We start from the raw sequence: 27,859 nt of genomic DNA, 5'->3' as shown, positions 1-27,859 counted from the left end.
TTTCTCAGTTCTAGATAAGATAGCTCCTCTCTTCAGTCAGTCCCATTAAAGCTCAATGGTTGTGATTCTACAATCCATTCTGCTTCAAATCCTATCACTGAGGCATGCTGTCCTCATCAAGTTCCTGCTAATGACTTAATTCCCCACTAATACGCTTCCTAAATTTTGTTTCCCTCACTTATTACTGCTCCCCCTACATTGAAAAATTATTTTCTTATGTACATATATGTTATCTGCTCCCAGAAGAACCTTAGTTCCTCAAGGATAAGGGCTATTTTACTTTTCATGTCCAATGCTTAGCATATAGTAAGCACTTAAGAAATGATGGATGAATTGAACAACTCAATTCAACCCACATTTATGAAAATCTCACAAAAGCAGATAAGAGTAAATAAAATAAAATATATAATAAAAATAAAAGTCAATAAAAGGAAATCTTCAGTTTTACCAAAGTGTTATTCCACCTCCACCATGCACACACATGTGACTTAATCAGTGTGGAGAATGCCAAGTATTATGGATGCTGATCAGCAAAACTAATCTATAACTTATAACTTATTGAGCTGCCTGGGGAACTATGATGTAAAGTGACTTTATACATGGTCACATACATAATGTATGACTTGAATCCAGTTCTTCACTTCACCACACTACCTCTCTTTATGAAAGTTAGTGAGAAAATAAGGTCCAACAACTTACAAAATAAGTTATATTCCAAAAATGTATTTTTAAGTTGGCTGTTTAGAATTAAAAATGTATTTTCTCAAGGAAACACCATTACAGATGGTGACTAAGTTCTAATATGACCCACAAAATTCCATTTAACTCATGATGCCTGTGAACTACAATATTAGCTTGAGTCTAGAACCTGGAATTAGGGACACAAACAGTGGGAGAGAAAAGGAAGAAGAAAATAATTTCTACCTCTTTTGGATGAGGCAGAGGGTCAACCCTAGGCAAAATTTAGAAATAGGTAGTTTGTCTTTAATATCCTTTAACCAGTACTTTTAAGCAGCTCTCTTCCACATCCTTTTCTCTCCCAGGCCTCCCAAGGTGATTAACTTACTCAGACCCCATTATAGAACTTCTTCTAAGTCTGCCCCACTCTTATCTCCAAAATTCCACTACTATGAATAGCAAGTACTCCAGTATTAACTATCTCCCCCCAAAACTCCCATTACTTTGTATAGGTAATTTCAGGTGGGTGGTAGAAGGAAAGCAATATAAACTCTAGTGACTCTTATTACTTTCAGGATATAAAATTCCATTTTCCCTTCACATCTTGGCTCCTTCTTACCTTTTCAGTCTTCAATTTTAAACTTTACTAGGTTCCAGCTATACTGACTTCTTTGTTATTCCTCCCACACATCATGTCATCTATTTAACCTGTGTTTTTTTAATAGCTAACCTCAATTCCCATAATGCTCTTCCTCCTCATTGCCATCTCCTGGCTTCCTTCAAGCCTCAATTACAATCTCATCTTCTATAAGAACCTTTCCTGGTCTCTGTCAATGCTAGTCCCTTCCTTTTGAAATTGCCTAAAATTTACTCCATAAGTATTTTATATGTAATTGTTTACATATTATCTCCCCCATAAAATTTTAGTTGCTTGAAGACAGGGACTACTTTTTTGCCTTTCTTTGTACCCCCAGCATTTATCACAATGTCCAGTACACAGCAGGCAATTAATAAATGTTTACTATTGTAATTTAACCAGTCTTTATTTATATATGTATAGCCCTCCATGGCATTTACAAATGAATTTGTTTGGCGGAATTTTATCAGTTTAACAAAATGATAAATTTCAGGCAGTGCAAAGAAAAATGTTTTCATTCAGAGAACTAGAGGGAGGGTCAGCTCCCTCCCAACTGCTCTTGATTTTCTATTCTTCCTCACTTTTAAACTCAGTAATTGTTTGAAAACTTCAAGTTCCTTCAGAACAGTTCCCATGGAGCAGCACAATGATTTGCAAGTATGGATTCTTTTATAAATCTAGGATAGTCTATATAATACAATTTCATTAATTCAGATTTCACTGTCAGAATATGTCAGAACTAGACAGAGGCTAGGATGAAATTTTAGCGCTCAATTGGAAAAAAAGGCCTTTGCTCAATTAAATAACTGTAACAAAAATGGAAAAAGGATATTTCCCTAATTAAAAACTATTTCTAAATACTTCAGAAATATTCATTTAGATGCAAAAGCAAGGTCCATATTAAGTAGCATCTATTTAATACCCTCCTGGTTACTCTAAGTATACAAAAGGTAATAAAAATGGAGTTTTTCTAATATTCTACAATTCAATTGTACCCCATATCAGTCTGAATTAGTGAGATTTTAGTGAGCACAATTTGTCTTCAAAGACAACTTTAAGATTTTCTTTTTTATAATGTTAAGGAATATATAGATTCACAATAATCTATATTATTTCAGGATATTCAATGGCTAAAATGGTCCTTTTAAAGAGTGATCCTTTCAAAGCTTTGATGAAAAGTCCTAAACAAATGTTTTATACTATATAAGTATTGTTCCTATTTATAACACTAGTCCAGGTTCAGCCATTTAATCTATGTAGAGAATTACAGAACATATATAGTATAGCTTTACCTTCACAAGTTCCTTAAATACAGCATGCTGAATCATTTTTCTTTTGTTTAGACCAGATGCCATTTCTTCAAGATCAATAGCAGACCTACACAACAGCGGTATTTGAGGTTTTTTAATAAAAGAAAAAAGAGCATTCCCACCATGCCCAAAATGTGTTCCCATCAAAGAATACCAGTGTATTTGAAAACATACTTTCAAAATGTTCAAAAAAATTCAATTTTTTGTATGTATGACTTTCAATTTGAAAACTGGATGATTTACAAGGGATAAGTACTATTACAGAAAATGTACCTATCACTTAGTTGATTTAACTATTAATAATTCCATTTTACTTGTCTAAAGAGCGCTGGACTATGATTTCTTGAAATCCCTTTCTGTTATAAGAGCTATAATTCTATATCCGAATAGATATCAAAAAGTTTCATTAGAAGATATCAGAAGAAAATGGTGTGCCACTATTTTTCAAATTTTCTAAACCAAAAAAGTGATAGTATCTGCTCTGGTCTCATTACAATCACTCTTCTAATATGCAAAAGAACCCTAACAGTTTGCATCTTTAAATTTTTCCATTCAGAGAACTGGATTAAATGCTTTAGATGAGAGAAAAGTACTATATACTATGCCAGCTACTCAAGCCACACATTCTAAACAGTAATGGTTTGAATATGAAGAGGAACAGAGAAATTTTGATTAAGGTATAATGATTCTATGTTCTTTCTGCTCTGCCACAGCCAGATCTACTTTTTAGGGTAATATTATAATCATTGAGAACAGATAACTTGTTTTACTTCCTTCTTCAACATGTGGGGGGAAATTGAAGGGGAACAGAAGAAGAAAGTTATGGGATGCTAAACTCACACTCTTCAGTATAGAAAATGCTTAGCTGGATCTTTTATATCACCTAGAAAAGGTAACATATCCCCAAATTAATAAGTAAACTCTCAAAAGCTGAATAGTAACAACAAAATTCCATTAAAATAGGACCTGCCATTTATACTAGTAGAATGGCAATTTGTAGCTTGCTCTTTGAATGATAAAAAAAAATTAATAGGGCATATATGCATAGTAATCTAAGCCTCACAACAACCCTGTGAGGTAGGTAGCATAAATATTATTATCCTTATTTGACCATCAATATAGAAATATACTTTGGAAGCCAGATTTTGAACAAAATACATTTTCCCCTAAATCTCTTTTGCAAATAATGAATTTCTGTAGTTTCTAGGTTAATTCCTTTCTACAACACGAACAAGAATCTTGTTTTACCTGACTTTATTTAACTTACTTGACATTTTCTCGGAGCTGCTTCACCAATTTAATATTAACATCAGCTTCCAATAAGGCTGTGCAGACTTCTTTTAGCATAGCATTTAAAACCTAAAAAATGAGACCTGCTATTAGAAACCACCAGCTTTTCATTTCAATCATGATGATAAAAACAATGGTCACAAAATCACTCTTAATTATTAGTTTATGAAGATAATGCAATACCCTATTTTGTTACAAAGTATAGGAAGATGAAAGAATCAATGCCCCTTAGGATTATTTTAATTTATTGATACATTTCAGCACGACACTTACCAAACTCTCAAACAATGCTCCCCTTCACTCCCACAACAAAACATATTCCTCTGAGCTATTAATCGCTGAAAGAGCAATATATCCTTTAACCTTGACAATGCTACAAACACTGTATAAATTATAACTAAAAAGTATTTTGCTGCTTCTCAAGGTGAACTTTACTTACATTATTACAGTCATTGTGTACACTGTTTTAGCTGTTTGCTTTATTTTGCAGCACTTTATATAAATCTTCACAAATTTCTTTGAATTCTTCAAAGTTTTCACCCCTTACAGAGTAGTAAGATTTCATTATAGCCATAAACCATATTTGTTAACTATTCTCCTTCCTCAACAATAAAATGTTCCCATCCCCCAATCACTAGGCACATACTTTTTTAAAAAATAACTTTTTAGTCATAAGTACCATTGCAATGAACATTTCTGTATATGACAGTCTGTTCCTGCCATCAATGACTTCTTTGGGGTATAGTCTCAAAAGCAGGATCTCTGGACGAAAGGGCATAAACAATTTAATAATTTTTTTTTGCACAATTCCAAATTGTTTTGTAGAATGACTGTAATAATCAAAGCTACACCCACCACTAATTGTGTCTTTCTTCTCATAGGCCTCTTCAAACAAGTTTTTTCATCTCTTAACATCTTTCCTAGCTTCATGATTATGAGAATATTTAAAGGTGACTGAAATTTACACTTCTCTATTAGCAACTTTGAACATTTTTTACTTAAAACATCTGATTATTGACAGGTTTGTATTTCTTCTCTAGAAAACTGCCCAGATCCTTTATCCTTTCTCTGTTTGGCAGTTTTGTTTCAATTATCTACTGATTTTGGATGTCATTAGTAAAAAAGGTTTCCCCCCCAATCTATATATTTTCTTCCAATTTTAGTGTAACTGTTACATGTGCAAAGGCTTTTTAGTTTTGGATAATCAAGACTGTCTGTTTTGTCTTTTATGATCTTTTCTATTCTAACTTCGGATACAAATTTTTGTCCTATTCATAATGATGAAAAATATCCCTGTAAGTTTCTTCAAGTTTTTATGATGATTTAAAAAAAATTAGATTGTTTATCCATTTAGAATTTATTGCGGGGCAAGATGCAGATCTAAATTTCTTTCTTTCTTTTTTTTTGGGGTGGAGTGGGCTGGGGTGAGGCAGTTGAGGTCAAATGACTTGCCCAGGATTATAGAGGCAGTGTCTGAGGCCAGATTTAAACTCAGATCATCCTGAATCCATGGCCAGGTCTTTATCCAGTGTGCCACCCAGCTGTCCCCTAAATCTATTCTTCCCCAGATTTCTTGCCAGTTTTCCCAGCAGTTCTTGTCAAATAACAAATTCCTTCCCTAGTTATCTTCTTGGGCTTATGAAATACTAGACTACTATTTGCCTGTGTTTCCAGGGATTACTTATTTAGTTTATTCCACTGAACTGCTTAATCCAGTAATAATCCAGCTGATTTCTTGATCCAGTAGCAAACACTCTGATAAATACTGCTTAGTAATAAGAATTGGGATCTAATAGCACCAAGCTCTGCCTCTTTCTACTTTTCTCCATTAAATGAACTGACATTTTTGACCTTTTATTACAAATGAATTTTATTACTTTGTCAAATTCTATTTAGTAATTCACTTGATACAACCCTAAATAAGTCAGATAGTATCTTTTTTTTTTAACTATATTGGTATAGCTGGGCAGGGTTTATAGCCAGGCAGCTATAAATAATTAAATCTTTGTGTGATTATATGCTTTTTTTTATCTGTAAAGAATTTGTTGCCATTGTATTTATCCAAGTCTCACATGCACCTTAGTAGATTAATTCCCAGATACTTACGTCTTTTGTTTTTTTTTTTAACATCATCATAGTTTTCTTTAGTATCCTTCCCCTTACCTGTTTCAGGGAGCCATCCAATATAACAAATAGTATTTTAGAAGGACAGGATAGGAAAGGGAAGAAGGAAAGGAAGGAAGAAAGGAAAAAATTGGCACAACTGATCAATATGAAAAAGTCTAACAACATGTACAATGTGCTACACCTGTGGGCCTCCCACTTACACAAAGGGATGGGTTGGGGGTATCCTCTCATTACTATTCTTTTGAGTCATACTTGATCTATATAATTTTGCTACATTCACTTTCAATTTTTGTGTTTGTGGTTGTTCTTTCCATTTACATTGTTGTAGTTACTGTCTGGTGTAGCTACGTGGCACGGTAGATAGGCTTGGAGTCATGAAGACTCACCTTCCTGAGTTCAAATCTGGCCTCAAACACTTACTACCTGTGTGATCCTGGGCAAGTCACTTAACTCTGTTTGCCTTAGTTCCCTCAGGAGATAGAAGGAGAAGGAAAAGGCAAAACACTTCAGTATCTTTGCAAAGAAAACCTCTAAAATGGAGCCACAGAATTGGATATAACTGAAAAACAACTGAACCAAATGAACAAAAGTCATTATATATTTTTTTGGCTCTGCTTTACTTTATTCTTCATCAATTCATATAGATGTTTCCATGCTTCTTTGTATTCATCATATTCACCATTTCTTGCAGCATAGTAATTTTTAATGCATTCATGTACCACAATTTGTTTAGCCCTTCCCCATCCAACAGGCATCTACTTTCTAATTCTTTTCGATCACAAAAGTCCCACTATATTTTTGTGTTTTCTCAAATGGCATTTCTCTTTCCATTTTTTCCTCCTCAGTTTTGTTGGAAACATAAAGAAAGGCTGATGATTTTTGTGGATTTACCTTTATTCTGCTACTCTGATTTATCAGTATGAATTTTTTTGTCATTGATTCACAATGATAACAATATAAAGTCAATATAGAGAATATATAATATATATAATATAAAGTCAATATTTTCAAACCCTTTTCAAACCTAATATAACCAATCTTGAGTCAAACAGAAATCAATGTTGCTGTCATAAAAGTACAATAACCCTCCTTATTCTGTTCATTATCAGGAAACTAACTTTTTTCACTGAATAAATTTTTGAAGTCTTCTAAGTATACTATTATACCATCTGCAAAAAGAGATTTATTTGCTTCTTCTTTGCCCAATTTTATCACTTTAATTTTAGCTTTCTTTTCTTTTTGCTATATCTAGTACTTTTAGATCAAAGAATAGTGATAACAGTAAGTAGCCTTGCTTTCCTCCTGATTTTAGTGGAAAAGCCTGTCCTGTAGTTATAAAAAACAGTTTTAGATAGGTACTTTTGATCACATTAAGGAAAAGTCCTTTTATTTTTAATTATTATCCTTTAATAAGCTTTCAGATAAGACAATCTATTTTGATTATACAATGAATTAACTACCATCATTTCATGACTCAATTTCAATGTAACAGTTTAAAGGGTAAACAAGTTTCAAGTCCTCAGGATTTATAGTTACACATCACATTAAAAATTCTAATATCATAGAATAGCCTCTGCTAGAGAATTACATAATAAATGATATCATATAAAAGTTATATAAGAAACACAGGGTGCCATATGGGAGTTAGTTACATAACTGCTTCTTTGTAACATTAATACTTAAATGGTTACAGTTACATTTTTTTGGAGGAGGGGAAATGATCAACTTTTTTTTTAGTATCTGAATGTACTCAACAGGAATAAACTCAAATTCCCGCCCCCCTCCAAATTGTAGGATTTAGACTTCTAAAGAAAGAAAATAAATGAAGAAATAATTTCTCAGAACAAATTACTTGGTTTTAGAGGAATATATTAATATTGAATGTCTTAGTGTAACCATTTTAGAAATCTTTCCATAAACATATCAATGACCAAAAAGGAATTCAGAAAAACTATAAAATTAAATAATGCACCAAAAATTCATACAAATTAAAAATGTGCAGTACTCATTTAGATTAATATTTTCAAACCCTTTTATAATCATTACAAAAACAATGCATACAACATGGTAAGACATTAATTAGCCTTTACCATTAGCCCTATCTCCATTTTTCAGATAAGAAACATTATCACTAAAAAAATTAGCACCTTATGCAGGAAATTAGTAATCTGAAATTAGCTCAACTTCTTATGACTAATATGCTTGGATGATTAAGAATGAAGAAGTAGGACATTCCAAATTAGAGTATGGAAAACCTTACATTTTTAAGGCCAATGAAGTTTTTTCATTCTAGCACAACAATAAGTGTACATTCTCTATTTTTAACTAAGCATGCTCCTTGAAGGCCTATGAAGTTCTACTCATATTTACAAAGAAAGGGCTTTGTGGAAACAGCCTTGCCCCTCTATTCCAGGAATTCCTTCTCTGGGCTAGTAAGAAAGAATCTGTTGGAGCAGGTAGGTGGCGCAGTGGATACAGCACCGGCCCTGAAGTCAAAAGGACCTGAGTTCAAATCCAGTCTCAGATCAAACACCTGACACTTACTAGCTGTGTGACTCTGGGCAAGTCACGTAAGCCCAACAGCCAAAAAAAAAAAAAAAGAATCTGTGTGCCCTAGACAAGGTTTGGAAGTTGTGTTTCTTGTATGTTACCATTCATGAGAGACTTACATGCAAAAAACCTACATATCACAAAGAACAGAACTTTCTGGTTTACAATACATGTTCTTTTAAAGGTAATACTAAAAAAATACTCTCCAGTATGCCTTAGGCAGCCTGCCTTTAGTGTCCACACTTTGCTACCTATCAATCAGTGAACAATGTAGGAAGGAGGAAAAATAGAGAAGCTGACTACTCAACAGTTATCATACTGTTTCCTATCAAGTATTCCTCTGATGTCAATTTTCCTTGTCATTCACACAAAGAAAATAGAAAGTTTTATAGGGTCAGACAGGCTAAACACTACTAGTTTTATATGTTATCTGCCAATATCCACAGGAAGGAAAAATTAGGAAGCTTATTAATTATTCTTTTATCTATACTTAATTCTAAAAGTTAAATAAGTTAAAATAATTATATATGTCTTGAGCAGTAATAACATATTAAAGTGTAAAATGAGTCTGGCTCTCTGATGCAAAACTGAATACTTACAAAATTAAAATATACTTGAAAAATTTAATGAATTTCATTTGCTAATAGCTAACTGTAGAATATAGCCAAGGTAGAATGTCAGGAAAAACAATTTACTTGTTTGCATGGAGTGTGTGTGTGTGTGTATACATATATGTATATATAAGTAAAGAATAATTTGTGAAAATGCTAATTTTTCTTTCCTTCTCTAGACATCAGTTATGGATATTCCAATATTCCAAAAGCCAGGAGAGAACACTTTACAATGAAAATAAGGCCATTCACAGATCCTGGGTAATACTAGTTTCATCATTAACAGTTAGAAAAAGGGAGAGATGAGATGACAGGGGACTGGGATTAAAGAATGTTCAAAAGAACATGTTTTAAAGCTTAATGTGCTATTGAAGAAGGAAATGAGGCGTTAAATTTCGGAGGGCCCAGTAATCATATGAGAAAGGGAGAAAATAACACTAGATCTAAGTTAAAGTCAAAAGGGAATATTACCTACTTTTTTTGTGCCAAAGTTTTAATTAATTATTTCTAGGAAAGAAAGATTAAAAATAAGCTGACAAAACAGTCCTACACACTATACTTGGCTTTTGGATTTTGTCTGACAAGTAAATCTCATAAAGATGAGCAGAAGTAGTACCAGTGTTACTGCTCCCACTTCACCTCAGAAGAACAAGTAAGAATCTAAGTGTTAGCCTAGACCAGGGGGGTCAAACACAGGGCCCACAAGCTGAATGTGACCCACGACACTCCCTGAAGTCAGATTAAAAAGTTACTGGGAAATAATTTAATAAAAATAAATAAAAATACAATAAAACATATATAATGTTAATATGTGGTCCACAGGGATCTTTACTATGGTTTAGTGGCCCCTATTTCTATTTGAGTTTGACACCACTATATAAATTTTGCGTCATAACAAATACATACCTCTTCATTGATAATGGTGGCATTGCTCAATGATCGCAGTGCTGAGGTTATTTTTCTTCCAAGATCTGCTAACACCATCTTGGCAGTTTAGTACAACCTTAAAAGGTGATATCAAAAAACAAATAAACAAAAACTAAAAACATTAAAAACAAAACCTCAAAGCAGGAAGTATTATAATACAAACAATTTGAATTTGGATTTTCTAGCCAATTTCCAATAATTATAAAAATTGGATTTGGTGACACTGGTTTTGTCAATTGTGATAGATTTTATTTTAGAAAGGCAGCTTGGTACAGTGCTGGAGTTGGAGTCAGGAAGCCCCGGGCATATATACCACCTGAGACATTATTAGCCATAAGACCTCAGGCAAGTTACTTAACCTCTTCTGGACCTTAATTTCCTCATCTGTAAAATAAAGAAATAGGACTTGATGGTAGTTAAAATCCTTTCTATCTCTAGATCTATAATTCTATGATTCTGAAGACATCACTTGAAGAAGGGAAAAAAAATTAAGCATTAAGGAAATTATTAGTTCCTAATCAAGAATCTCTTTGTGACATTTTGAAAAAAAGAGATATTAAAAATATGTTCTGGAGCAGAAGATATATTTATCCTATCCTACCAAGAAAATATTTATTCTAGATTTTACTTGCCACTGTTGGAAAAGCCACAGTCAAAAAAAAACCTAACAAAAAAAGTACATAGTTAATTCCATTATAAAAGAAAAAGATCATCATTTATCATTCATGACAATTCTATAGTGAATGCCTTGTTAGCTCACATTCCTTCTGTTACTTCACTCACCATATTGACACTTCTTTATTTACTTTTAGCACCATAGACAAATAAGGAAGTTTTAAGGTTGCTGTTCCCACACTGAAGCTTATATAACAAGAAAGGCCTTTTATTTATTTTTTCCCCTAAAGAGTAGAATTCACATTTTTGCTTTCACTTATAGTCAAATCTTATTTGAATACACACTCAATCTGTTATAGTCGATCTTTTTTTAGAAATAGAAAAAAATGATAAGCTACTATTTAGGGCAGATAGTCATTAACATTCTTAGGATCTACAATTAAGTCACTTCATTAATGATTTATTGAAGTATTTCCTTGTTGGCCTCGAAAAATTCACACAACTTTGGTTCATATTTTTGTAGAAATGAAATTTATTGCATTTCCCTTCACACTTTGAAAGAACAACCTGAGACATCTACACTCAGCCACTTCTATGAAGATCGCATCTGGGCACTTTTCAAAGCGATTGAAACAAAAATTTGTTTATTTTGTCGGAACCATACCAAGTAGATGAGAAGCCAAAAACTTTCCTTGCTGTGTCTTTCACCATTTTTTTTTTTGCAAATGACAGAGCTTCATGGGTCTGGGAGTTTGAGAAGCAAGTCAAGGAAGAGCAACCAAGAATCTATCTACAATTAGACTAGTGGAATACTTCTAGCCACTAAGATCAAAGAAATACTGGAAGCTTTACCTTACAATTCTCTTATTTTTTTAAATTAGTATTTTATTTTTCCCTAACATGTAAAAACAATTTATTCATTTTTTAAATTGAGTTCCAAATTCTTTCCCTCCCGCCTTCATTGAGAAGGTAAACAATTGAAATAGGTTATACATGTTACAGGTCTCTTATAACACAGGCAGAGAAGAGGAAGCACATAGTAGAGTGGATCAAAACTTAGAATCTTACAATGTTACTTACAAGAAACACATGAAGCAGAGAGACACAGAGTAAAGGTAAGGGGCTGGAACAGAATCTATTGTGCTTCAGCTGAAGTAAAATAAAGCAGGGGTAGTAATCCTAATCTTAGACAAAGTTAAAGCAAAAACAGACCTAATTAAAAGAGATAAAGAAGGAAACTATATCTTGTCATAGCCAAAGACAACGAAGCAATTAAATTAAAAGAGCAAGGAACAGTCTACCTGTCAGATCTATGGGGAGGGGAGGAATTCATGACCAGAGAAGAGACAAAGAGCATTATGAAATGTAGAATAGATAATTTTTATCATATTAAATTGAAAAGCTTTAGTACAAACAAAATCAATGCAACCAAGATTAGAAGGAAAGCAGAAAGTTGGGAAACAATTTTTATAGCAAGTGTCTCTGATAAAGGCCTCCTTTCTCAGATATATAGAGAACTGAGTCTAATTTATGAGAATACAAGCCATTCTCCAATTCAAACAATATGAAGAGGAAGTTTTCAGATAAAGAAAACAAGGCTATCTATAGGCATAAGAAGAAGTGCTCTAAATCCCTTTTAATTAGAGAAATACAAATTAAAACAACTCTGAAATACCACCTCACACCAATCAGATTGAGCTAATATGACAAAAAAGAAAAATGACATACGTTGGAGAGGATGTGGGGAAATTGGGACACTGATGCTGGTGGAACTGAGAACTGATCCAACCATTCTGGAGAACAATTTGGAACTATGTCCAAGGGGCAACCAAAGCAATACCACTACTAGGTCTGTATCCCAAAGAGATCATAAAAAATTTTCCCTACATGTGCAAACCTATTTATAGCAGCCCTATTCCTGGTGGCAAAATATTGGAAATTGAGGAGATGTCCATCAATTGGGAAAATCTGAATAAGGTGTGGTATATGAATGTAATGGAATACTATTGTGCAATAAGAAATGATAAACAGGCACATTTCAGGAAAACCTGGAGATACTTGTACAAACTAATACAAAGTGAAATGAGCAAAAAAAAAACAGTGTACACAGTATCAGCAAGAATATGTGATGACCAACTATGAATTACTCAGTTTTTCTCAGCAACACAATGATCCAAGACAAATACAAAGGACTCACGAAGGAAAATGCTATCCATATCCAGATAAAGAACTGATGGATTCTGAATGCAGATTGAAGCATATTTTTTTTACTTACTTTATTCTTTCTCATGGGTTTTTTTTTCCTTCTGTTTCTTCCACAACCGTGATGAATATGGAAATATGTTTTACATGACAGCATACATATAAACTGCATCAAACTGCCTACTGTTTTCAGAAGAATGGAGGGAAGGGAGAAAAATTTGGAACTCAAAATCTTATAAAAATGAATGCTAAAAATTTTCTTGATATGTAATTGCGGGAAAAATGAAATACTATTTAAAGCAAAAAAACCCCCCAATAACCTAAAAACATAGACAAAGAAGAAAGGAGATGATAGTAAGGTTATAATTTCCAGTTAGAAAGATAAGAAAAGGAGAAGGTCACAGGTGTCTCTGGTACTCCACTTAGTGGAACACTCTCCCTTTATCCGTACTTTGTTAAGTCTTTTGGGTAGTGAGAATTTCTTTTTTTTCCAATCTGGCCGCACTACTTTGTATTTCATCATGCCCAGTGAAACATCTATCTCATCCTTCAAGATCAAATCAGCCTTGGTGCTCATACCTCAGCAGTACCCTCTACCTTGGGAACCCTCTGAATGAAAAGTGGTTGAAGAGCTCTTCCCCAAAACTCCATTTAAGGAGCCCCTACCTTCCCAATATGAGTTGGATATGGTTGAAACAAGTGAACTGCTCCCTACCCCTTACCTCCTGGCCCCAGGCTAGCCATTTCTTCTTTTCCCATATGGCTACTCTACTATGGAAGTCATCATGCCCCCTACACCACACCCACTCACTCCACTTCCCTTTCCCTATACAACCTTTTCAATTTTCTTTTGTGTTGTCTTGGGAGCAGGGACTGTCTTCTCATATTTATATCTCAGAATTTAGCATAGTACCAGGTACTTAAAAAATGTGCTTAATAGGTGCTTGGTCAAGAAAATAAATAATCATCTATTGCTGTTAAGTTTATCTGAATGGTGCATCTTTTGTCAATTTTAAACTTTTATTATTTTCATCTGCAGTTTCTTCCCCTTCAAATCCTTGCCAACTCACTGAGCATGGTCTTTATTGCACTCTCCTCTACTGCACCAGAAAAAACAAGTGCATCAAATGACTGTATATAAATATATATACATATGTAGATAAATATATTTATTGCTATGTATGTATGTGTATATATGCACATATGTACATATATTACTATAACATAAAATTACATATACAATTTTACTCTGAAATAAGATTTTTCATCCTCTTTGCTGTATGGACAAAAATAAAAAAGGACTCTGAAAATTGATGTACCTTGGGCTTTCAAGCTATTTTTAAATTCTAGTTTTTCATGGTTAATGGTAACTTATCTAATAGGATTTAAACAGTCAACTCTTTTCCTTGTTTCTCAGAAATTGTTCCTTAACACACACACACACACACACACACACACACACACACACACGCGCGCGCGTGCCCAAGTATAATCAGTGGCCCAGCATGACACCTCTATTGACTTACCTGTCAGCTTCCCTTGCCCAGGACCTTCCTGTTTTTTTTGTTTTTGCTTTGCCAGTGATCTTAAGAGGAGGATGTTTGCTCTCCCAAGTCCCAGGTATATCAATAGTTACCTAAGATTTTGAACCAATTTTTCTGGGCATAAATTATTAAATGGAAATTATTATAACATCTATGAAGGTAAACTGTGAGTTGAAAAAAAGATCTTAGAATACCTATAAAAATGAGGTACAAACTCTTTAATTTACAGATGGGGAAGTTGAAAGACCAAAGAAGAGGAGTGGATTGCCCATGTTCATACAGCAAGTTAGCTGCAAAGCAAACAAAACCAGAAGCCAGGTTCCTTCCTACAGCCTATTGCCTGTCTTACTCCCTCATAAAGTTTTTGTAAGGGCAAAATAAACATGAAACATTTTGAAAAGACAAAAATATTCTGATGCCAAAATATAATATTCTAAACAGGGACCGGATTATCATTGTTCCATCATCGAAGTACAGTACATGAAAATGAGGCACCAGAGGACAAGGCTCTTGACAGTGCTCTGAGGGTCTCCTTCCTTGGAGAAGAGTCACAGAGAAAACAACTCTGTGGCTTCAACCACAAAGACAAAAACAGTTTCTACTGCAAAGCCTTATACAAACTAACTACAAATACTTCTAACCAACAAAAATTTAATAGATTATTATTGACTTATTCCTTTACTTACTCTGTCTGCCAGCTAGATGTACTATCGATACCTACTAAATCTGAAGATATCTAAAGGTATCTTTGAGCTCTAACACTGATTCTAAGTTACTCTTTAGAGAAAAACCAAACCAAACCAAACCTTATTGCTCCTCTAATGAGATAAAAAGTGATTTCACACTAGGATAATTTTAAAAGGGAAACTGGCAACCAGTGAGCAGTGGACAAGGCCATTATGAAACAAACCTTAGTTTCTTTAGAAACTATACTTAAGTCTCTGTCTTTGCCTGGTTAGATGATTTTTTAAAAAATAAATTCCTGACATCTTTTGATATTACTTCGCCTATATTTCTCGTTGCATCTCTTTACCCTCACAGAGAGCCAACCCTTATAATAAAGAAGAAAATAAACTGGACAAAGCTAACCTTGGCATATCAAAAAAGTCTGATATTATATGTACTGAACCATACCCATAGTCTCTGCAAATAAAGCAGGAAGACAATTTTGCCTGTCTCTTCTTTGGGGTCAAGCCTGGCCTTCACTGTTTCATAATGTCCAATTTTAATTGATGTATTGATATCTCCACTTTTTTCTCCTGGTCCTGCTTACTTCACTTTGCATCAGTTTATATGTGTTCCTATGCTATTATGATCATTTCTTAATATAATATTTCACTACATCATGTACCACAATTTGTTTAGACATTTCACAACTAATGAACTTCAATTTTATTTCTAGTTCTTTGCTACAAAGAAAGTATTACTATTAATACTTTGACCTTGTTTGGCTACTGACCTCCTGTAGTCATTTTCTTTGCATAATTCCAAATTGCTTTCCAAAATGTTTGGATCAATTCACAGCTTCACCAAATTATTAGTATGCTCCCTTCTGCCACAATTTCTCCAACACTATCTCCATCTTTTGTCATCTTTGACAGTTTTTGGGGTGAGGGAGTTTAAAACAAAACCTTAAAGTGGTTTTTATTTGAATTTCTCTTAATATCCTTTGACCACTTATCCACTGAGGAACAACCTTTAATGTTAATTTCCTAAATATTGTGGATCTAAGTCACAGAGAAGGTACTAATCTATATTAGTATGCAGAAGTTCTTCACCCTAGACTTTTACATAACAATGAAATCACATATCCAATCAGCCCCTATCAGATGCTTATCAGATATTTTTGATGCAAAGACTTTTTTTTCCAATTGACTTCTTTACTTTTTATCCTAGTTGTAGTAATTTTCTTTTGCAAAAGCTTTCCAATTTCATGTAATCAAAATTATTCTTCTGATTGCCTCTATCATCTGTGTGGTTAAGAATTTTTCTATGCATTGCTATAAATAGTTAACTGGATATTTTGATATTACTCTCCTCATTTTTCTTTTATACTTTAATCTTTAATATTCAGGTCACATCCATTTTGAGATTGTTATGGTGTATTACTATTATTATCATTTGAGCTCATAATAGTATATTCGTGTCTTCTAAGATGCTGATCTAAACCTAATTTCTAGTTTTCCTAGCAATTATTATCAAACAGTGATGTCTTGTCTCAAGTAATTTATGTTCTTAGGTTTGTTTAGTAAATTTTAAATGAGTTTTTTTTGGGAAATCTTTCTGAATTTTCAGCCAGCATCTGCCCTCTTAAGGTGAAAGACAAAAAAATATTCCAGTAGAGTAAAAAATAATAAGAAAAAATGTAGAGGAAAGAAAGTAAAAAGCACCTCTGGGAGAGAGTGAATAAAATAATCTGGACAAGAAAAGAGGCATTGAAAAAGACACAACAAGCATTTTATAAAATACTTTCTATGTACCAGATACTGTGCTGGGAGCTGGGGAATACAAAGACAAAGCAAGCATACACAACTGAATTGATTCCAAATAAGAGGATCACAGACCTAGACTTGTGAAGGGAGCTTACTGGTCCAATCTAACCCCATCATTTTAAAGATGAGGATACTGAGGCCTGGAGAGATTAACTGACTTGCCCAAAGGTCACACAGTTTTAGAAGGATCTACTTACTTGAAGTTAGAATACTTGAAAGAATGGCTACTTCACAGGAAATGCGTGAAACATTGTTATTTGTCCAACTCTATTTCTAAACTTACTGTTTATGTAACTACTCTGTTTGCAGGAAAATGGTAGAGATAGATTTCTTCCCTAGTTACCCTGTCACGATGCTGTTTGTGACACCACAATTAGCTGTCTTAGAACTCATGTCATAAACAGATCATTCTATACTCTAAAGGAGTTAAATAGTCTTAGGTGGCCTTTCTTTTCATCAGTCACTGTCTTATTCTGACTACTGCAATCGATGTCATGACTTCAGTTGCTACTGATATATGAATGTCTACCTGTAGAAGTGATACTGTGATGAAGCAAATCTATATTATTATTATTGTGGTTACTCTTATTGTTGTTATTATTACTTACTTAATGCTATAAATCCTTCTTTTGGGAAGACCCCTTTCCTCATCTCTTCTCACCTAGATTATCTCCAAGAGACTTCAAATTTGGTCTCTCTGCCTCAAATTTCTCCCTACTCCAGACTATGCTCCACAAAGCTGCCAAAGTGATTTCTTAATGAGCAGATCCGACCATGTCACTCCTCTACTTAAACAATTCTACTGACTATCACCTCTAGAATAAAACAGAAATTTCTGTTTAGTTTCTTAAATTCCTTCTGAACCTGGATGTAACCTATTATTGCTCCAGCCTTACTGTTTACTATACAATCCAGCCAAAATGACCTTCTCTCTATTCCTCAAACAAGATGCATCGTCTCCCATTTATTTCTTTTCATACTCATAGTCTCTCATGCCTGGACAGCATATTCCCTCCTCTCCTCCACCTCACAGAATCCCATTCCTCCTTCAAGATAAATAGCTCAAGTGCCACTGCCCTATATGTAGCTTCTCTTGGTTTCACTCCAACTGCTAGAGTACACTCTTGAAAGAGAACACTTCAGAGAAACCTGGGAAGAAGTGTATGAATTGATGCAGAGTGAAGTAAGCAGAACCAGGAGAACAATTTATACAACAACAGCAACACTATAAAAACTAACTTTGAAACTCTTATGTCCTTTGATCAATGCAATGGACAACTACCATTCTTTTTTTTTTTTGGCTAGGCAACAGGGTTAAGTGACTTGCCCAGGGTCACACAGCTGTTATGTGTTATATGACCGAGGCCAGATTTGAACTCAGGTCCTCCTGAATCCAGGGCTGGTGCTCTATCCACTGCGCCACCTAGTTGCTCCGACAACTACCATTCTTAAGACATCTGACAGAGAGGTCAAGATGAAGAATAAAACTTATATTTTTGGACATGTCCAATGTTGTCATCTGTTTTGTTTGATGGCATATCTCTTACAAGGATTGTGTATAGAAGGGTGTGAGGAACAAACAGAAGGATGGTTTGGCTAAATAGCAGAGTGTGAGAGTGAGAGTAATATCCAATGAGGACACAAAGACAAGTTAGGACAAGACTGTGAAGGCCTTTAAAATGATAAAAAAAAAAGGATTTCTACTTTATCCTAGAGACAGGGATGACTGCAGTTTACTAATTATGTGATGACATGGTCTGACCTGTGCCTGAGGAAAATCAGTTTGGCAGCTGCATAGTGGATAGGTTGGAGAAGAAAAAGACAAGGTAAGGAAATCAATTTGGAGAGTGTTCCAGTGATCTAGGTGAGAGGTGATGAGGGATTGAACTAAAGTGGTGGCTGTCTTAGTAGAGAGAAGGGGAAAAGAAAAGGGGTCAGATGACAGAGATGTTGTGGAGATAAAAAAGGCAAAGTCTGAATCCAATGCAAATTCATCTCATCAAATCTAATCCCTACTGGGTCATGATAGCTGCATGGCATCTTTTTATTCTTTCCAAATTGACTCAGTACTGCCCTTCTCCCAGTGGTTGTTCCAAGCCATTTCCTACATCCTTTCGTCCCTCCTCCCTCTCAGCAGAGCACCTTGCTCCTCTACTTTACAAAGAAAAGAGGTGACTGGCTTTAAGCTCCCTTTCCCTGTTTACCTCAAAACCTTTTAACATCATCCCCCATTCTTTCTTCCTTTACTCTTTTACATGTCCCATCTCAGACAAATAGGTAGTGGCCCTTCTCTTCTATGAAGCCAACCCTTCTACTTATGCCTTTAATATCTATTACGAGAACTGGCCTCTTTCATCACTTCATCTTCCATCTTTCTTTCTATTTTTTTTTTGGGGGTGAGGCAAATTGGGGTTAAGTGACTTGCCCAGGGTCACACAGCTAGTCAAGTGTCTGAGGCCAGATTTGATCTTCTCTCTTTCTTTATATGTTATGTACAAACGCAGACAGGTTTCTCCATGCTTACTCCCACCCCCATCCCTTAAAAACAATAAAAAAAACTTTAATTTAAGCCTTCGATCCCCTGGAGCTATCCTCCCACATCCCTCTTCCCTCTGACAACCAAAGTTTAAGCAAAAGTCACCTTAAAACTCATTGCTTCCAATTTCTTCACCATTCACTTATGTCTAGCTTCCAAACCTCACTCAAATGAAATTATTCTCTCCAAGGTTACCAAGGTTTATGCCCAAGAGAGTGTAAGCACCTTGAAGATGGGCAGTGTGCCATTTTGGTCTGTATCCCCAGTGTCTACCACACTGCCAATGCTTTAAAAGATGACTACTGAGCACTGGGAGTCAAAGAAGTTGGGTTCAAATTCCATGATCATTTTTACTATGTGAACTTGGGTGAATCATTTAACCTGCTTGGGCCTCCAGTTTCCTCGTCTGTAAAATGAAGGAGTTCAATGAAAACTCTTCAAATTAAAGAGACTCAAGGTCTCTTTCAGCTCTACAACCTCTGGTCCTAAGATTCTATTGAGACTAAAAATCTCCTAATTGCTAAATATGAAAAGATTTTTCTAAGACTTAATTTTGCTTAGTCTCTCTTTAGCTTTTGACACTGCATCCTCCTGATATTCTGTTCTTTCTTGAATTCTGTGTTACTGCTTTCTCCTGGTTACCTTACATGTCCTTGCAATCAGGGTTTCTTATCCCGGGGCCTGTGAATTTGTTTAATACTTTGATATCTAGTTCGATATAATCGGTTGTTTTTGTAATTCAATGTATTTTGTTTAAAAAACATTATTCTGCTATATCCCAAAGAAATCAAAGGGAAAAGGACTTATGTGTACAAAAACTTATAGCAATTCTTTCTGTGTGTTGGTAAAGAACTAGAAACTGAGGAGATGCCCATGAACAGGGGGAATGGATGAACTATTAAAATAAGTAATGAGCAGGATGGCTTCAGAATAACCTAAGAAGACTTATATGAACTGAGACAAACTTCCGTGAGCCAAACCAGAAGAATACTGTGCACAGTAACAGCAATATTGTAATGATGATCAAAAGTGAAAGACTTAGCTACTCTGATCAACATCATGATCCAAGACCAAAGCATTCACGATGAAAAATTCTATCTACCTCCAGAGGGAGGACTAGTGAACTCTGATTGGAGATTTAAGCACACTTTTTCACTTTTTTTTATGTTTCTTGTTTTTTATTTATTTCTGCAGCATGGCTAATATGGAAATATGTTTGGATGACTTCACATGTATAATTGATATCATACCACGTGCCATCTTAAGAGGTGGGAGGGAGAGAATTTGAAATTAAAAATTTTATTTAAAAAATTAATGTTATAAATAAATAATTTAGTGATAATGACAATTTTAAAAAAATTACTCTGAGAAGGGGTCCATAGACTTCACCAGACTGCCATAGGGGCCCGTGACATAAAAAAAGCTTTAAAATCCCCTGCTATAGATGGCCTGTAGGCTGAAAATACTTTTTGCTTCAGAGAAAAACAAGTTCTTTCTCAAAATTTAGAAGCATATAGGTTAAAAGTTAGAAGGCACTTCAGCACTAATCTAGTCTGACCCCATTTATTTTAAAGATAAAGACATTAAGTCTCAGGTTATAAATTATCACTCATCGCTGTCTTACTGAAAAACAAACAAACCTCAAATCTTCTAAATAATTCCAGTTTGGTGGTGGTAGTGTTTGGTTCTGTTTGTTTGGGCAAGAGCCTCATCTCTCTCCCCAGCTCCCTTTTTCCTTCTTCCCTCAACTTAGACCACTGCCTTTCCCACTAGTGAGGCTGTACAGGGTAGTAGTGCATAAAGTGCTGGAGCTGAAACCATAAAGACTTGGGTTCAAATTCCGCCTCAGATACTTGCTAGGTATGTGACCCTGGGCAAATCACTTAACCTCTCTCGGCCTCAGGTTCTTCATCTGTAAAACTGGATTACATGGCCTCTAAGGCCCTTTCCAGACCTAAATCTATAAGCTTGGGAATGGGGAGTAGGAGTGGGAACATGGCTCAGGGGAATGTGTAAAACACAAAGATGGAGTAGATGATTCATTGAGTCTTTTGTCTCACAGTCCCAAAGGTTGAAAAAAATCTAAGAACCACTGTTCCAAATCAAATTATAGAATTAATATACTATTCATATATTTCATATAATAGAACCATAAGACAAAACCAGAAAAATTTTGTATTCTCTTCCTCAAAGTACAACAAAACTTATATAACTACAGAGACAAAAAGTCTATATAGAAGGCAGAGCCATGATGTCAGAGTAAAATCAGGAACTCTCGTGAGCTCCCTCCCAAACATTCCTACATGGGAAGATGATACTTGTAACTCCCCCAAATTTTCTCATTATTATGGCGGTTAGAAGGAGTATAAAGAGAGGGCACAGGTATGAGTTGGATATGATGGGATGATATCTAAAAAAATATAAAAATAAGGGGCAAAAGACGAATGTATTGGGAGAAAGGGAGAGGTAGAATGGGATAAATTATCTCACATAAAAGAGGCAAGAAAAAGATTTTACAGTGGAGGGGAAGATGGAGGAGGTAGGGGAGAGTAAGTGAATCTTACTTTCATCAGAATTGGCTCAAAGAGGGAATAACACACTCAACTGATTACAGAAATCTATCTTACTCTACAGGAAAGTAGGAGGGGGGAAGGGGATAAAGGAAGGGGAGAGTGATAGGAAAGGCAGCTGGGGAGGGAATAGTGAGAAGCAAAATACTTTCGAGGAGGGGCAGAGTGAAAGGAGAGAGAATAGAATAAATGTGGGGGACAAAGGATGCAGGAAAATACAGTTAGTAATAGTAACTGTGAAAAAAACTTTTGAAGCAAGTTTCTCTGACAAAGGCCTCATTTCTCAAACATGTAGAGAACTGAATCAAATTTATAAAAATAAGAGCCATTCCCCAAATGATAAATGATGAAAAGATATGAACAGTTTTCAGATGAAGTAATCAAAGCTATCTATAGCCATATGAAAAAATGCTCTAACTCACTATTGATTGGAGAAATGCAAATTAAAACAAATTTGAGGTACTACCTCATATCTATTAGGACTGAACAGGCTAAGAGGACAGAAAAAGAAAATGACAAAACATGGAGGGGATGTGGGAAAAATGAAACATTAATGCACTGTTGGTGGAGTTGTGAATGACTTACCTATTCTCAGCAATTACAATAATCCAAGACTATTCTAAAGGATTTATGATGAAAAATGCTATCCATTCTCAGAGAAAGAACTTATGGTGTCTGAATACAGATTGAAGCACACTTTTTTTTTAACCTTCTTTATTTATCTTGAGGTTTTTTTTTTGGTTTATGATTTCTTTCACAACATGACTATTATAGAAATGTTTTGCATGACTACACATGTAATAACCTATATTGAACTGCTTGCCTTTTCAGTGGGTAGAGGGGTGTGGGGAGGAAGGAAGGGAGAGAATTTGGAACTCAAAGTTTTTTAAAAAAATGTTAAAAACTGTTTGTACATGTTAACTAGGGGAAAATAAAATACTAAATAAAGACAAAAAAGTCTATATAATTACAAGCCTCTAAAAGGTGAATATAAGTAGTAACCCCAACATCATAAAAATGTATCACTGTACAAGAAACTCATACGCTAACTCTATAGTTCATTCATCTGATAATCACTGATTGACAAGTATAATTTGGAGCATATGAAAAAAAATCTGCTATAATGTGGAAGCCAATTCCCAAATTAGGAATCAACAATATCTAGTTCTAATGGCTAGTAAACAATTTAAGACGTTACTGACAGGTCTATGGTACAAAGGATGAAAAAGAAAGTGTTGAAGAATGGAGAAAAATACAGAGGAAAAACAAGCATATATTCATATATTTACAGCATCTGTTGCTATTCTGTATGTTTATACTTCAGTGGATGTCAGATTCTATCATTGTGAGTATTCTCTCCAGGGACACTGCCTACAACCTATCAATACCTTGTCATACTGGGTGACTCTTGAATATCCTTCATAAAGAATATACTCAACATGCCAGAGGTATTCCTCCAGACTTGTTAGCATTCTGTAATTACCAGTCTGTTGTATGTGGCTCTTGACATGTGACTGGCTCATTTCCTTTACTAAATCATACATTTCTTAGATAATAAGCTTTATGTTACTTCTTGTGTGCAAATGTTCATTGGCAATATGTTAACCGCCCTTTTGCTGTCACCATAGTTGTCTCCATTCACTTTTAAAATGCATACCACTGGCAATTCTACTCTTTGGTGACTCTGGTGCACGATGATTTGCAGGCATATAATTTAACAGAAAAATATTGGTGTTTAAAAAAAAAAGAGAGCGAGGAAGGGTTTGAGTCAAGGAATTATCTAGGACAGACCAAATGAACCCCAAGCACCTATCTGACTGAGATTTGTGTTTCACACAGGCCCCTGCCCAAAGTGCAATGAAAATGCTTTAGAAATTTCTAAGTACAATTCAACCTGTTCCCTTCCTCCTTTACAATTCTAGAGTTAGCTCATTGTCCATCTGTGGCTCCTGTTCAATATACATGTGCTATCACAATATATTGCCTAATCTAACTGTGTGCCATAGTACAGACAATATTCATTTATTTTTCTGTATCTAAAATTCTACTATCTCCTCAAGCTATTGTCCTATTGCCACCAGCCAAACTCCTCAAAAAAAGCGGCTAAGCTCACACAACTTCTATGTTCATAACACTTTTGTATCTAACCTCTTCTCTCTATTCACCTAGCCACCATTTATATTCTGGCCTTTCATGTCTTGCCCAGATTATTACAACAGTCTTCTAAGTGCCTCCCCACTCCAATCCATTCTCCACATAGTTAACAAAATGACTTTACTTAAGCACAGGTCTGGCTGTGTCACTTCTTTCAGTACACTCCAGTGGTTACTTTTTTGCTTTTAAAGCCCTTCACAACTTTGCTTTAAGCTATCTTTCCTGCCTTACTGTACACTGTCTGCCCTCCTAAATTCTGAAATCTAGTCTTCTCTCTATTCCTCACACTTCATTTTCTATCTTGGTACCACCATGCTAAAATGCACCCTCTTTTTCCCTAACTCACTGAACCTTTCTCTTCATTCACAATACAGCTCAAGCACCACCTTCTATATGAAGTCTAGAATTACTAGTGTAGGTACCCTTTCCCTTCTTCTATCCAGATCCCCTTTATGTGTTGTCTTCCCTGGTCAGAATGTTAGAATCCTTGAAGGTAGGGGCTGTCTTGCTTTCATATGCCCAGAACTTAGCTCAGTGCCTAATAAATGCTTTCCCTGGATTTTCATCACATTGTGCTCTTCTGGTTTTTCTCATATGTGACCACTCTTATCTCTGTCTCTTTCGTAAAATCAATATTCACTTTCTAGTTCTCCTGTCTGGGTTTAACCCAGGGCTCTGTCATAGGTCCTCTTCTCTTTCTACACTCAGTGAGCTCATCAGTTTCCATGAGTTCAACTACTACCTCAATGGAAATGATTCCCAAATTTACTTGGCCAGCCATCATCTCACTAGGATCTCGAGCTTGAGCCTCACCTCACCAAAGACCTTCTGGATAACTTCATCTAGTTGGCCTGCAGACTTCTCAAATTTAATATATTCAAAACAGAATTCGTTATCTTTCCACATGTGGCCTTCTAGGTCTTTGAGCTCAGCCTTTTGACTGAGTCCAAGTTATACAGAATAAATACTTTTATTAAGGGGATTTGTTCTGTAAAGTTTGGATTCAGTCAAAGGCCTGCACTTGATGACCCACAGGGGGCCACATGTGGCTTTGTGGCTGAAGGTTCCCCACCCCTAGGACTCTAGGAACAGCTAAAAATAGTAATTATCTTATACAAATGAGGTGCAAGAGGAAGAACCAACACAGAGGAATTAGATGGGAGAGGAGGGCTATTAGTTCTGGAAACCTACTTTCATCAGGAATGGGTTCAAGAGGGAACAATACATATATATCTTAGAAGAGTATAAAATTCTCATAAATTTAGAAAGAAATAAAAAGCCAAGAGGATAGGGAGGAGGGAGAAGATAAGGGAGAAATCTCTAGAGGTGAGGGAATGAGTTAAAGGGGGAGTATAGAAGAGTGTTTAGATTAATGGGAGGATGAGGGAGAGATCCTTGGGAAGATAAGGAAGGGATCTTTAGAGGGGAGGGTGAGGGAACGGGTCAAGGTGGGGTATAGAAGGGTGTTTAGATTTATGGGAATGGTAAGATAAGGGATGGATCCTTGGAGGGGGGGTAGGTTCAGTAACAGGAGGGCAAGGTATCAGGCAGAAGTAAAGTACAGGAGTTAGGAGGAATAGGAAATGAGAGACATTCATAAGAATGAAAACAAAGATCATAAGTAGAATTTGTTAGGGAAAATATATGTCTATGTATGTATGTATGTATGTGTGTTTAGGTTTATGTGTATGTATATATCTATATCCATATATAAATATATTTTTGATTCATTGCAGTCTTGGGGGGAAGGAGGGGGAGGAAGGAGGGAAAAAGAACAAAGTAAAAAGTTCACACTAGCAAACAAAAGAAAAATTACAAGGAAGCAAACAAAAGATGGACAGCTTTCAACACAACTCATAGCATTTATTATATAAGCTTTCTTGAAATGGAAATTTACTGCTTTATATTTTGAATCCTTTCATACATTCTGCTGTGCACATGACATTTTCTTTTTCTTATTTTGTATTTAAGTTTCAACATTTAAGTTTATAATATGTTTCTTTTTATTTTCTTACTGTGTATTTGAGTTTTAGTAACAAAGAAAAAATACTGACAAAAAACAGGTAAGGAAAACAAAACAAAAAAGGTAATATGTACATAGTTATGTACATCAAATAAATACAGGTTAATTTTAGAGGAGGATGTCACTAGCTATTGGGGGAATAAAAAAAATTGGGCTTGAGCTGAGTATTTTGCATATATCTGCTTCTCTTCAGCCATGGGGCTACCATCCTAATTCAGGCCTTTTATCATCTCTTGCCTAGACTATGGCAATAGCCCCTGACTCCAGCCACCCTACCCTCTAATCTATTCTCTCCAAGGTTCTTAAAATCGATATTCTTAAAACAGGAATCTGAATATAAAATGCCATATTCAAGAATTTTCAGTGGCGCAATGTCCCTAAATTACAGTCAACTGTGCACTATTTTACATACTTCACAAGACTTCCCTATCTGACAAATGTTGCTGAAAAAATCAGAAAGCAATTCAGTACAAATTAGGTGTAAATCTCTTACGTACCATGTACCACAATAATCCTAAAATGGATACATGATTTGAATATTAAAGGTCACTACAGGAAAAAAAATGAGGAAGAAAAACAGATAATGTACCTTTGCCAGGTACAGCTAGAGGAAGAATTCTTAACTAAACAAGGGATAAGAGCAATCACAAAGGATGAAATGGCTTATTTCCAATGCATAAAATTTTAAAGCTTTTGAAAAAACAAAATTAACATAACTAGGCTAAGAAATTAAGTTGGGTAGTTGGGGAAATAATTTTTGCATCTATCTCTTTGGTAAAGATTGGATATTTAGTAATCTAACATCAAAAAAAACTGTTCCCCAATGGATAATTGTATAAAGGATGTGAATGAACAGTTCTCAAATGAAGAGCAAACTATTAACAACCATATAAAAAACCGCTCAATATAACTATTAAGACAAATGCAAATTAAAATAACTCTGAGGTTTCACCTCACATCCAAATTGTCAAGGATGACAAAAGCTGGGAAGTCGTTGTTGGAAGGATTGTGGAAAGATGGACACAGTGATACACTTTTGGTGGAGCTGTGAATTAATACAACTATTCTGGAAAGTAATATGGAATTATGTGAAGAAAGTGACTACAATGCCATACCTTTTGACCTAGATCCCACTCTGCTCAAGGAGGTCAATGTCAAAAACAAAGGTTCTATCCACATACAACAAAGTGTAGCAGCAGTTTTTGTAGTTTGAAAGAATTAGAAACAAAACAGAAACCCTTCAAATGGGAAATGGCAAGCAAACTGTGGTATACCAATATAATGGAATATTACTATGCTATAAGAAATGGTGACAATAAAACAGAAGCATGGGAAGATTGACACAAACTGACGCAAAGTGAAGCAGACAGAACAGGAAATTATCATACACCATGACTACATTAACAAACAATCAAAGCTGAACTATGTGAAATTATAATGACCAAGCTTTGCAGAGGTGGGAAACTATGGGTCCTCCTCTATATGTCAGATTTTTTTTATGTGGTTAATTTTGCTGAAATGTTTAATTCTTTTTAAAATTCACTGTTCCAAAAGCCTTATAAGAGCCATCTGGCTGTCTGAAAAGAGAAGGTA

The 27,859-nt window shown here is 35.0% G+C and overlaps 1 protein-coding gene across 4 annotated transcripts in view; it reads right to left on the bottom strand.

Moving 5' to 3' along the window:
- SRP54 (signal recognition particle 54) overlaps positions 1-27,859 on the bottom strand; it is a 97,654-nt gene that overhangs the window by 68,159 nt on the left and 1,636 nt on the right. For 3 of the 4 annotated variants that reach the window (XM_020991392.2, XM_078150310.1, XM_020991391.2), the window contains exons 2-4: positions 10,110-10,206; positions 3,893-3,984; positions 2,608-2,692 (exon numbers count right to left, since the gene is read on the bottom strand). In XM_020991392.2, the coding sequence (XP_020847051.1) occupies positions 2,608-2,692; positions 3,893-3,984; positions 10,110-10,187 (255 nt within the window). In that variant the 5' untranslated portion in view covers positions 10,188-10,206. The remainder of the gene's footprint in view (positions 1-2,607; positions 2,693-3,892; positions 3,985-10,109; positions 10,207-27,859) is intronic. The other variant, XM_078150309.1, reaches the window with a different exon arrangement.

This window comes from Phascolarctos cinereus, unplaced genomic scaffold, assembly GCF_003287225.1.
Source record: "Phascolarctos cinereus isolate Bilbo 61053 unplaced genomic scaffold, phaCin_HiC Scaffold_2;HRSCAF=192, whole genome shotgun sequence".
Classification (NCBI taxonomy): domain Eukaryota; kingdom Metazoa; phylum Chordata; class Mammalia; order Diprotodontia; family Phascolarctidae; genus Phascolarctos; species Phascolarctos cinereus.
The sequence above is the reverse complement of the archived record's forward strand: the minus strand, read 5'-3'. Positions and strand labels throughout refer to the sequence as shown.